This window comes from Austrofundulus limnaeus, unplaced genomic scaffold (genome assembly GCF_001266775.1).
Source record: "Austrofundulus limnaeus strain Quisiro unplaced genomic scaffold, Austrofundulus_limnaeus-1.0 Scaffold82, whole genome shotgun sequence".
In the NCBI taxonomy this organism is placed as follows: domain Eukaryota; kingdom Metazoa; phylum Chordata; class Actinopteri; order Cyprinodontiformes; family Rivulidae; genus Austrofundulus; species Austrofundulus limnaeus.
In genome coordinates this window covers 1,340,266-1,353,664 of record NW_013952484.1, presented here as the reverse complement: position 1 = coordinate 1,353,664, position 13,399 = coordinate 1,340,266, and the positions used below count along the sequence as shown (strand labels likewise).

At 40.9% G+C, this 13,399-nt stretch overlaps 1 protein-coding gene across 4 annotated transcripts in view; it reads left to right on the top strand.

Moving 5' to 3' along the window:
* grm1a (glutamate receptor, metabotropic 1a) overlaps positions 1-13,010 on the top strand; it is a 52,690-nt gene extending 39,680 nt beyond the window's left edge. For 2 of the 4 annotated variants that reach the window (XM_014011578.1, XM_014011580.1), the window contains exons 4-9: positions 412-647; positions 1,803-2,049; positions 2,529-2,697; positions 4,833-4,959; positions 6,475-7,411; positions 10,605-13,010. In XM_014011578.1, the coding sequence (XP_013867032.1) occupies positions 412-647; positions 1,803-2,049; positions 2,529-2,697; positions 4,833-4,959; positions 6,475-7,411; positions 10,605-11,406 (2,518 nt within the window). In that variant the 3' untranslated portion in view covers positions 11,407-13,010. The other 2 variants (XM_014011581.1, XM_014011582.1) reach the window with 2 other exon arrangements.
* Positions 13,011-13,399: the final 389 nt, after the last annotated feature.

Below are 13,399 nucleotides of genomic sequence, written 5' to 3'. Positions count from 1 at the left end.
CATATGGTGAAAAACTGACTGAAAAATAAATCTTTTTTTTTTTTTATAAAAGGCTAAATAAAACAAAACTATTGGTGGTAATTTTTGACTGTGTAACTTTACAAACGGCACCACATACACATACAGCCTGGCATTTGTTTATCTATTGAGCCAAAAAGATGGTCGGTGTGACAGTGCGTGTATCTTCAACCTTTTAATCAAGGTTTTATATAAAATGAGGAATCAGTTTAAAGATTTTTTTTATTAAAGATGCAACAAGCAGCAGTGAACTAAGCTAAGTGATCTTTTTATGTTGCTGTCTTTTAAACAGATGTTGCAACAGCTGGCCAATGTAAACTGAAAATTACGTGTAAATTATAGTGAAGTGATAGTGAGTCTCTTCAGTCTTCATGTTTTCTGTATGTTTTGCAGTGATGGATGGGCTGACCGCTACGAGGTTGTAGAAGGTTACGAGCAGGAAGCGGAGGGAGGAATCACCATGAAGCTGCAGTCAGAGGTGGTCAAGTCCTTCGACGACTATTACCTGAAGCTGCGTCTGGACTCCAACAGGAGAAACCCCTGGTTCGCCGAGTTCTGGCAGTACCGATTCCAGTGTCGCCTCTCGGGCCATCCACAAGAGAACAAGAACTACAAAAAGATCTGTTCTGGTAGGTAGMAACCGAGGAGTATTTTACTTTAGAGAATCTACGTATATTCTTTAGAACAAATAGCTAAATTTGTCCTCAATTTTTCCATTTTCGAAATGAAATTTGAACATTTCAACTTGAAAATAATAACAAAAAGTGTCCTTTTTTTCCCCCTCCATTTCCCCCTCGTTTGCTCCCAAAAGGTGATCATGGTAATTTCAGTTCTTGACTCAAACTAAACCAAATTCTATTGCCGTTATTTTGTCAGTACTTAAACTTGCTCGGCATGCTGTGAATGAAATTATAGATTTAAAAAAATGTATCAGTGCTGTTTGATGACCATTGCTACATTGGAATCATGGCTGCTCTCTGATTTATTTGTGTACCTTTTTACAAACGTCTAATATTTCAAAGATCTTCAAGGTGGTGAGTGTCACTCAAGTCAGTTTTATGACTTCTTTCCCTTCATTTTTATCGTCACCTGCACTTTGCATGCATGTGACTCCTTCAAGGCAGTTTAAGCTGTTTGACTGATGCTTTTATTTTTTSAAATAAACATCACTCTCTTTATGTTTCATAAGGAACAGGCTCRGCCGGTTTAACAGGAGTGGCATCAGCATCAGTCAAACTCTGATGAGAAGCATTTAGCTTGTTTATTTGAATAAAAGGAATTAACTCACCCAAGCTGCACAAAGACGTGAAAACTATCTTATTGAGTGTTAAAAAGTGTTACTGAGGCAGATCACCRTCTTGTTTTTGTGCATGTAAATGTCACAGAGTTATTACTTTGTGGAAGGAGGCACAAAAATAAAATTTTCTTTGTAAATGCAATAAGAAATAGCTTAATAGTTTTTTCTTTCGTGGATTTTCGCATTCTTCAYAAAACTGAGATTTAATGTCAGGATGTTGCTTTAGATGAGAGAAGTCTACGAATATTTCCTGACAATTGTAATTCTCCAAATATGTTTCTTATTAAACCACTGAACATTTTGTTTTGATGTGTATTATAATGAACCCTGCTGCGAGAAAAAAAAGAGTTCTGCTTTTCCCCCTGTCTGGATTTTACACTTTCTTTGCTTTTTACTCACAGTGCAAATTCATTTTCCAGCACAGCGCAGAGCACCAGATTCTGCACATTTCTTATTTGTTTTMTGACCTTTCCTTTTATTTGCACAGGAAATGAAAATCTCCACGAGAACTACGTGCAGGACAGTAAGATGGGCTTCGTCATCAACGCCATCTACGCCATGGCTCACGGCCTTCACGACATGCACAGGGAGGTTTGTCCGGGCCAGACGGGACTCTGCGAGGCCATGGACCCCATCGACGGAAGCAAGCTGCTGGATTACCTGCTCAAGACGTCCTTTCGAGGCGTCTCCGGCGAGGACATTTATTTCGATGAAAACGGAGACACCCCAGGCAGGTGAGAGGAAGTCGAGAGGAAATGGAGCTTTCATGTCCCAGCCAGATTTGAATTCCTCCCCCCTCATACAGTCTCGGGCTCATTAACACGCGTGCACAAGCACACGCGAGTGCGCRCCAGTCTTGAGCACAAAGGGATGTAATTAGTTTGGACTGGAACAGATTCCGTGAATGGCCGACTGCGGCAGCCGCTTTCATCTCTTTTCTGGTCCAACAGACAGCATTTGACAGTCAGGAAACACGGCCGTGTCATTTCTCCGTCAGGTGGAGCACATCCCGGTTCGAGTGTAAAAACGAGGACACAGTGTGCCGCTGCACAAGCTCACTATGTCTTATTAATAAGGCTTTCAAGCCCTATCATTTCAACAGCAAAAGAAAAAGAAAAGGCGCTATAGTTTAATCTCTGTGAATCCCTTCCCCCTACTCTACTTCTGCCCTTCCATACCCATAGCTGTCTACATTTTGACCCCATTTTTCCAGGTATGACATCATGAATCTACAGAACGTGGGCGACGATCGCTTTGACTACTTAAATGTGGGGTCCTGGCATGAGGGGGTCTTGAGCATCGATGACAACAAGCTATGGATGAACAGCAGTGACATGGTTCGCTCGGTCTGCAGTGACCCCTGTTCCAAAGGACAAATAAAGGTGGGTGTTCTTCAGTGCTACAAGTACATTTCCACAATGTCTTACAAAGTGGGCAGGACTGTGGGGGGTTCAGAAGCATTTTGCGTGTGCCACAGAGGTACGCCGTCTTGTTGCTTGACGTTTTCAGAACTATTTTGTCAAAGTATTTGCAACGGAACTAAAAACATCTCTGCATTGCTAGTCGTAAACCCCTCGATCAAGCTACAATGAATCGCTCTGGAAGCTGGAGGAGGGCAGGGTGGGAAGCTCCTCATTTGGCTTTAAAGAAACAGCCTCAAAATGAGTTGATCTGAGACACACTCCTGAAAAAAGGGGTAAAAGAGAGCTGAGTGAAACCAACCCATCCAGGGGATTCTGATGTTATCAGTCCATGAAATGGACGTTATTAGGCGTTATCAGTCCCATGCAATGGCTTCAGAAGGTCCCTACTGTGCCTTCTAGGCTTCAGACTGTCCCGACAGTGCCCCCTAGTGGGTTCATATATCAATGACAATGAATGTGTAAATAACCAAAACATAATGTAGTAAATATTTTGTTTCCGTGTCCATGTCAGTCTTGAGCCCTTGTCTTCCCCTCTCTGGTCCAACACTCTACCCATTGCACTATTGGAAGACCACAACACACAACCGTTGGAGGGCGGTGTCTTTAGCGCTAACCATGTCATTTGCTCTAAAGTTAACCTTAGTGGCTTTAAGCCTCATATTAACCAGTTTTTTTTAATGCCTTATGTTAACCAGATAGTGGTTTTATGCCTCATACTAACCAGCTGACAATCGGAAGCCATTCTATGGGATAAGGAACCTGCTAACCGGCACAGGCGGGACCTTCTGAAGCCATTGTATGGGACTGATAACGCCTAATAACATCCATTTCATGGATGATAACATCCGAAGCTGGTGACCCCTCCCAAAAAATGAACCACAGAAAAAAAAAGGCAAATAGGCTGAGTGGTTAGTGAGTCGTTTGTGCAGGTTTGTGCACTTGAAATTGTCATTTGTTCTGCTATGGTTTTTAATATATTATAGATTATTTGTAAGGATCATTCAGGGGTCACCATCCCACCCGCTTGCTCCAAAATGAACCAAGAACGAACCAAACTAGTCGAATTTTGTTTTGCTTTGTTTGAGCAGGTTTGTGCTATTGAAACAGCTGTTTGTGCTGCTCTAATTTATGATGCATTACACGTTATAATTTCGGATGATCATGTGTCTGTGACGAATGTGCTAAACAGTCAGCGGGTGGTGAAATCCATTGTCACAGACGTAAACAATTCAGGCCAAGTCACGTGATCGTCCGAAATTATAACGTGTAATATCTCATAAATTATAGCAGCACAAACAGCCGTTTCAACGACACAAACCTGCTCAGACAAAGCACTACAAAATTCGACTAGTTTGGTTCATTCTGGAGTGAGTGGGTGGGATGGTGACCCCTGAATGACTCTTACAAATAATCTTTAATATATAAAAAAAACATAGCAGCACAAATGACAATTTCAAGTGCACAAACGACACACTAACCACTCAGCCTATTTGCCTTTTTTTTGCCTGTGGTTCATTTTTTGGGAGGGGTTGGTTTCACTCAGTTGTAAAAGAGGGGCTTGTGGAGTTACAGTAAGGAGGAACTCAGACCAAAGCATTGCTGTTCTACTTTATATAGACCCTAACTGAATGATTTAAATCTAAAAAAGAAAGACTTAAAAACGTGATCTGTCTCCTTGCATTATGAGGCATCAGTTTTCTGTTGTGCTACACCTAGCAGCCCTGAGGGAGGGTGCAGCCTCTCTCCTGGATGCTCTCGTCTCCTTCTATCGGCTTTGTTTCTTACCCCACTTATCACCCTGCTTTGCATATCACAGCGCTGGTAACAGCTTCTCCGGGAGCAGAATGTAAAAGCAGTTGGCCTTGTTTTCTAAACACTCTGTTTGGGGTTCAAGCAAAAAGCAAAAAAAAAGCAAAAAAAAAAATGGCACAAACACATGATCGACTTTGACATCCCCTTGTGGCCCATTACTTTTTTATGCTGCTTTGAGCTCGAGGGTTTTAAGCCTCTTGTCTCAGCTTGGTAAACGATGCGACCGGTTCCTATAAGATGTCTCTTTTTGACCCACATATGTTAATTATTCCTACATGCAGGTGATAAGGAAAGGCGAAGTGAGCTGCTGCTGGATTTGCACGACATGCAAGGACAACGAATATGTCCAGGATGAGTTTACCTGCAAGGCATGCGAGCTGGGATGGTGGCCCGATGAAGAACTGGCAGGTAAGGAGAAAACCTGGACTCTGCAATGCCTTTATTCTTTCATTTGTACCGAACTGATCTGCACACATCATAATCACCCTCACTCGTTTAAGCTAACTAATAATGAGGGTCATAAATTTTCAAACAATGACGTTATCCTCTCAAAATGCAGCAGTRTGGCACCCTTTCTCCAGCTCAGCCCCGTCCTCCAGCTCTCCTTTAGCTTCCTCAGCCTCCTCTCACGAACCTGTTATTGCTCACTTCCTTCCTCTCTGCTCTTTGCCTTTTTGTACCTTACTGGTTGTTTTGACAGCAATTTATGAAGTTGAGAGGAGCTCTCATTTCCCAGGTGCCAAATCCTGTTACTGCCATGAGAGGCTTAGGAACACACTTCAGCASAGTGCCAAGAAAGAAATCTTCCCCTCACTTTTCTGGCACAGGGAGAATTCTAAAAGATAGRGGTTGATAATCCATACACAGGTTACATTGTTGATTTTTGTGCCTAACTGGAGACATGTGTTATCTATAAATTAATGTTTTAAGTCTAAGAACATTGTTTTAAAGATTTTATTTGCGGTATGCATTGCTGGCTACTGTAAAATGTCTGATTTGGCACGTTAGGCGTTAGCATGCAGATCAGCAGTGGGYTTCACAGTGAAGTCACTTTAATGCTATTAGCAGAAGCATATAATTTATGGAGTGTTAAGCTGGGGAAGTCGAGGGAGTCAGTTTTCTCCCATTAAGCTCTACAACATTCCTTTACATGCTGGATGACAAGTATGCAACTGGTGCATTATGACAAAGAGTTAAGACACACATAACTACATGTTTGCACAATAATGTGCATTGCATGTGTGAGGGAAAATAGTATTTTAAAGGGCCAATATTATGTGTTTCTCAGGCATACATTTAAATACTATATCATAATAAAGCATCTATGTCACCTTTAGCTGTTATTAAAATGCTGTTTTATGTTTAAATAGAAAATAAAATTATCTTCTCATCACTTCTTCTTCTAAACGCCTTGAAAGTGGCCTCTGTCTCTTTAAGAACCATCTTCCGCTTCTGTCCCGCCCATTTCGGTGCGGGGAGGTGGGGGGTGCGCTATGATGCAGTTTACTTGGCATCTGAAAATATATTTCCTCAAAGGTATTTTAATCTGAAAAGAGCTTCACTGAGTGAGACGTAGTGGAGCCCAGCAGACGGTTTCAGTTTCACTTTCACTTTCACCCGAGAGCCTGCAGGAGTCATGGGCAGGGTGTGTGGGTATGGGTGGGGAGGTGGCTCTGCATGAAGAAGTTCGGCTTAAAGACACGTCCCAGGGGCGTTTCTGGCCCCCACCTGTCGCTTTGCTCCACTGCATGGCTTCCTAAAAACGCTGCAGGATTTCTCAAACATGCATGAATGAGTCAAAGCAAGGCTTTGGGCATGTTTTTTATGAGAGTATAACATTATAACATGATATAAAACTCAAAAAAGTTGATTTTACATGATATTGCCCCTTTAAAAGACTGACATATCGTCTTCTCCTTTCAGGCTGCCAACCCCTGCCTTTGAAGTATCTTGACTGGGCAGATGTGGAGTCCATAGTTGCAGTCGTTTTCTCCTGTGTGGGCATCCTGATCACCTCCTTCGTCACCTTCGTGTTCATCCAGTACCGTGACACACCTGTGGTTAAGTCCTCCAGCAGAGAGCTGTGTTACATCATCCTGGCAGGTATATTCCTAGGCTACATCTGTCCGTTCACCCTGATCGCGCGTCCCACGGTGGCCTCCTGCTACCTGCAGCGTCTCCTGGTCGGCCTTTCGTCGGCCATGTGCTACTCGGCCCTGGTGACTAAAACGAACCGGATCGCCCGCATTCTGGCGGGCAGCAAGAAAAAGATCTGCACCAGGAAGCCACGCTTCATGAGCGCCTGGGCTCAGGTGATCATTGCTTTCATGCTAATCAGCGTGCAGCTAACTCTGGAAATAACGCTCATCATTCTGGAGCCTCCTGAGCCCGTCAAGTCCTACCCGAGCATTCGCGAGGTTTACCTCATCTGCAACACCAGCAACATMGGCATGGTGGCGCCACTGGGCTACAACGGCCTGCTAATCATGAGCTGCACCTACTATGCCTTTAAGACAAGAAACGTCCCTGCCAATTTTAACGAGGCGAAATACATCGCCTTTACAATGTACACTACCTGCATTATCTGGTTGGCCTTTGTGCCGATTTATTTTGGCTCCAACTACAAGATCATCACCACGTCCTTCTCCGTCAGCCTGAGTGTCACAGTGGCGCTGGGCTGCATGTTCACCCCCAAGATGTACATTATCATTGCCAAACCAGAGAGGAATGTCCGAAGCGCCTTTACCACATCCGATGTGGTGCGAATGCATGTTGGTGATGGGAAGTCTGCGGCTCAGTGTGGCAGCAATAGCTTCCTCAATATGTTCCGCCGGAAAAAGGCTGTGTCTGGAAATGCCAAGTAAGTAGAAAATTTTAATATTTGCATTTTTATGCTGTGTCACGGTGCTTACTGAAAAAGACCTTGTCCACATGGAAATGCTATTGTTTCAAAATGATTTTTATGTCATATTCAAACGATTCTTGTTTAACATGGCACCAATTCTAATAAAGTTTTCATCCACATGGAAACAYCAAAWATGACACAAGGCACTRTAGCAGGGCTATTCAACTAGGTGACTTCCAATGAAAGTGCTCAATTTGRATTGAAAGGAACAGCATCAAAATGAGCTGCTTTGAGACACACCTCAGAAAAGGGGTGAAAGAGGGGCAGGTAAAGTTAAAAKAAGGAAGAACTCAGATCAAAGCAATGCAGTTCTACTTTAAATAGACCCCAAACTAAATGATTCAAATGTGGAAAAAGAAGGATATAATTGAATTTAATAATACATTTCAAGTCAATGCTAACTTTTAAATCAATGCAACAAAAAACAAAAATTTACAAGGCAAAACATAACGGTCACATGACTTAGTGTCATGTGACCAGGGGGAGTTTGAAGGAATTTATTAGTCAGACACTGATTTAAGCACCACATCATTTTCATAGTTTTCCCTTTTAAGGCTTGACTTTAATAATCTATTGTTCGACTATTGTAACGTCTTGATTAAAATAGGTTTAGTTACATGCCCGAAACACCTTGACAACACATAACAAACCGTTAGTAAAAACATTAGATGAGCATTGCTGTTCAGAGTGTCTGCGATTCAGCCGTAGGCCTGTAGTGGGCGTACCAGGCACTGAAGATCCCTGTATATATAGACCGGAACTTCCGGTTTCAGCCAGACTTGCTCTGATTGCTTCAGCGTAAGCAATAAAGCTYGCTCGTAAACCAGATCTGGTTTGTATGGTTCCATTCGCTTCACATTTTAAKCTATTCAATATTTATGTGGTTTCGTCACGATTTCAGTTAACRAACCCGAAATATTCTTACATGTGTATGAATGGTGATTGACTAGCGTAAAGCACTTTGGAGTCCTTGGGCTTGATAAAGTACTACATAAGTTCAGGCCATTTACTRTTATACCTTTAGTTCTTCTAAATGTTCCAAGAATAAATGAAGCACCAGGTTTATTGTTTTCAGAATGTTTTGTAAAAATAAAACTTAATTTGGAAGAATGTCTACACTTACYTCCRTAGCATATTATRCATAATGCCATGGTATTTCTTCCACWTTGGTGAATTCCTACATTCATGTCAGACCTACATCCAATCTGACTGGATCAAATGATAWATTCTGCTGCAAAATGTAAACTAATTCTTTTAACACATTGAATGGAATAATGATACTTGTATTGATACCCTTATCAGTATCAGTTCCGGGTACCAGGGCACTTTGTAAGAGTATGTCGATTTGAAAAAAAACCCCGCTGGTATCAGTACACCACAAACAAAAACACAATGCTGGCGTTTCAAGGTTTGTTTTCCTCTCTGCAAGCCATTTTCCAAAAACACCACTTTGGGTTCTAAAACARACTTTCTGTGTGGATGCAAAGCTGTAACACTAACAAACATTGGCATCTTCACAAAAAAAAAATTCCACGTGGACAACTCCTAAAGTATGTGATAACTACGCACCAAAATCAAATTAATTAATTGGGTAATACCTGACACCAGTCAAAGTTAGCATGCAGTCATTTTGGACATGAATGTTATGAAAATATTAAGCTTTCTGGGATTATTATTAGGTGTAAAATTATTTACTAGAAAATGAAAAAAATATCACTTGGTCACATTTTTTTAATCAGGGTGTGCCATACTGTTTATTGAATGTCTTTTATAACATGTTTTACCTTTTAAACTGAAGTTTTTGGTAGCAATCAGGCTCTACTAATTACTAMTATGTTGTCGAACTGAAAAGGCATGTTATGAATTGCATCATTCATCCTGAACCAAAGTACTGATTCATGAAAAAACTTGATGCTCATGACATCTATGTCCATTATGAGTGTTTTTAAGCTTCTGATTAATGTTAACAATCGGAACTTAAGAGCTGGACTTCATTTAAGCATTTATAAATGAATGCAGATTTGCAGAGAAACAGTATAAACAGTGGTTCATATGGCACATCCCCCACCCCCCTTAGATTACATATAGTCCCATCTTCTAAAATGTTGTTTCATTTYTAAATACTTAGAATGGACGTTTGCTGTCAATGATTTGGAGCAAAGATGTCAGTGATGTTTTCATTAGTAAAGCAGAATTAAGAATTGCATTTACGTTTTTGAGATCCACAGCCGTGACGCGTGGACAGGTGACTGAAGTAAGGAGTGGGGCAGAGAATGAAAGTGATCCCGACATGTTTTCCGTGTTGTCCCTCAACCCTGTGCTATGCAGCCAACATAACCCTTTAATATTCTACATGAAAAAAAGCAAAAGTCAAGGCTGGCAAATGTTGTGGCGTGGGGGTTCTTCACCTGCTTTCCTGGAGAGCTGCACTGTCAATTGAATCTATTGTTTATTTTTAAAGAATTGAGTTTTCTGCTTGAGTGCTTTTGAGTATTTCCACACTAAACAACAGAGCAACCTGGTTAAAGTATCCAAATAATTCAAAGTCTCCCTTTCCTCTGGTGCTTTTGGCACTGTAGCTCTCCATGTAGGAGACTGCCACCCTGCTGCTTTTGGTTTACCCGGAATTAACCTCGCATTTTAACTTTTTTTCACAGCATGTACACCCTCCCCATGCCACCTCCCTAACTAATCACATTGGAGCCAGTCCGAGCTCATTCTGCACTAAACTTTGTGTTGTCTTCAGGCCAGCGCAGGGGCGAGCAGAAACACTCCACAAATGCATGCGTCTTAGTTTTACCATGAGCAAATAAATAAATAAAAATTAGCTGGATGGCTCTTAGTACTTTTTGATTTTAATGTCTAAAGCAATTGGTGGATCATAATGCCTTTGGTGCATTATGAAACACCGTGAGGCTAATAAATGTAATGCTGTTTAGGGTTTATTCGTGAACCCTTTAGCAAAGCTGTTAATGTGAAGTCCTGTGGAGAAAAGTATTTTAACATGCATTAGAAATGTTGAAATGCTGTTGCTTGGTTGTGGGTATGCTGCCGCTGTTGTGTTACGTTGTTTGTTTGGTTGTATTTTTTTCTGCCTCCACCTCCTGGTTTCCTGTGACAGTAACTTGAGTCTTTATCTCGTTCATAGTTCTAATGGCAAGTCTGTGTCATGGTCTGAATCAGGTGCAAGACACCCTCCGAAAGGGGGGAATGTGTGGCACAGACTGTCTGTGCATGTGAGGAAACAGGAAGCCGGCTTGAATCAGACAGCGGTCATCAGGCCCCTAACTAACACCCCCGACCCCCACAGTTCCGAGCCCTCCGCCGACAACCTTGGCACCGACGCCCATCTCCCCCAGGAGCMACCCGGCAGTAAGCCTCTGCGCAATCTGGTAGAGGAAGACGACGAGGGCGACGCGCAACGCCCCCTCTGGACTCCCTCGGAACAGATTCAAGGACTCGATTCGGACTTGGACGAGCCGGCTTCTTATTTGCCCCACAACTTGAAACGGCCCAACCCCGAGCCCTCCCAGGGACGTACGGTGAACACGCACAGCTCCCACGTCCCTGGACTGAACGACCACACTGCCAGGGAGTCGCACCCTGCCAAGAAGCCTTTGAGCTTAAAACCATCTCAGCTTCCTTCAGCCTCGCAAGTGGGGGCCTTCAACGAGGAGGAGTCTGAGGATGAGGAACTGGACCTCTTGCACAGCTACATCTATGATGCCAAGGAGGAGAGGGAKGGGGAGGACGGAGAGGGCGAAGAGTTGATCCGACACAAGGCAACTCTGGAGGAATCCTTACCTCTGTCTCCCCCCTCGCCCTTCAGAGACTCTGTGTGTTCGGGGGAGTCTGTCGACGGCTCGCCCACCATCGAGTCGATGCTCGGTAGCTCCGTCTACGGCTCTAATATCCTGCAGAATTTCGCACATAGCTCCTCGACACTGTGAGAGCAAAACGGGCCCCGACTCATCAGTCGCACTGATCACAAAAACAAAAAGAATTCCAATTGTTTATTAGGTGACCTACTTGCTTGTATTTACTACTTTTATTRGTAGATGGTTTATTCAAATAGAGATGCACCTCAATGTAGAAGCGCTTAATGTTTTTGAAGGGCTGCCAGTGCACTTTTGGGAACATGTAAAAGTGAGAACGGTGCCAAAATGAGCCAACTMCAATGCCAAATTTTTTCATAAATGACACAACAAGGAATCAATAAAGGCTGTAGCTCTGGTTTTGACAGTGGCAGCACAACTGAATGGTTTCTGTGGACCAAAAATTGGAAATAAGTAACAAGAAGTCACATCAACATTAAAATGACAAGGTGGTAAATTTGGTAAATGGTAAATTTTGCAGTTAAGTGTTATGAGTTGCATCAACATAGAGATAAAGACTTGAGCTGTATATTATGTGAAATGGTTATAATGTGCCAATCGAACTTTTGAACAACCAACATCCMTGCTTTTAATTTTTTTTAAATAATGTAGCTGAGAAATAATTGTGTGATTGTAGATATAATGGCGATGTTTATTCTGTTTATGCTAAATGACAGCCCTGAGAACAAGTTTTACAAATATTGGGATGTGCAAAAAGAAAAAAAATGCTTTTGCGTTTCATGCCGCGGTAATATTTTTCACGTTTTCTGGGTTTGCCGTGTCATTGTAAGGGAAAACACAGTACAAGTTGTTCAAATTTTCAAAGTTTGTAATACTATTAAGCCATCTCTTGTTTTTCACACAAGTGGTATGTTTGTAATACGGATAAATGTTTCTATATTTAGAATGTCAGCAGAAAAAAACAGTTTATACACTTTGAAACTGTCTTCTGATATTTGTTAAGGTACAGTGTGTTTTAATTATTATTATTATTATTATTATTATTATTATTATTATTATTATTATTTGATATTTTTAAGCCAACTCAAGTTGACTGCATTCTCTTTAAAAGGGTTTTGTTGTAAGCATAACCACTGATTAGCTGCTTCCTGTAATAAGATTATAAATGTTTCAGTTGAGCTTAAATCTTGCTATAAACTTGAGTAGTTCAGTTAAGGTTAAGTTTCTTAGGTTTTTATTTAATCACTAATAATAAAAATCATTTCAGAGTACGCGACTACACGGTACATACTGTAGTGCAAATGTATTGTAATTCCCAATGGTTTTTAGTTGATTATAGTGCAATTGGTTTAATACTTTTAGCTCATGTAAACAAAACAAGGTGCCACCTGTTTGAACACTGTTGACTCYATAATAGGCCTTTTATTGTTTTGGGTGAGCTGGATATGAACAATGCTGTAAAATAAAATTATTTATATTAAGAAGTCTGATCATTGCCTACAGTAGCCTGATGCCAAAGTTGTCTCAACTCAATGAAGATCCAATAATTTGAAACACTTTTCTTTAAGGCAGTAGTTCTGATGATCGATTTCCAGGAAGATAAAGGTTTATAATTAAAAGAATTATTTATTAAAACAAATTTTAATATAAATGGTAGATTTTGRAGATTATATGTTATTGTAGTTATTGGTATTGCTAAGTGTCTGGACTAATTTTTACCAGAGGTTTATAGTAACTAAGTACATTTACTGTAGTGTTTTTTCAGGATTTGTAATTTTACCAATTTTTTTTAAACAGCTACTTTTACTTTTATTTCATTACATTTTAAAGCTAAAAGGATACTTTAACTTTTTTACTTTAAAATGTAACACATAGTTACTCTTTACAAAAATTAAACATGTTTGAACTCATAATAAAAGATGTTTATGCACTTTAAAAAAATGGTGTTGAATTTACTCAACAAAGTTGTGTCACCTGGCTCCACTAAGCCTAGCTGAGTAAATTGAGCAAATAATATACATTATTGCTCAATTAACTCAACCTGGCTCAGTAAATTCAACGTTTATTTCTTGGAGAGTTTGTAAAAGTTTTACTTTTACTTAACCAA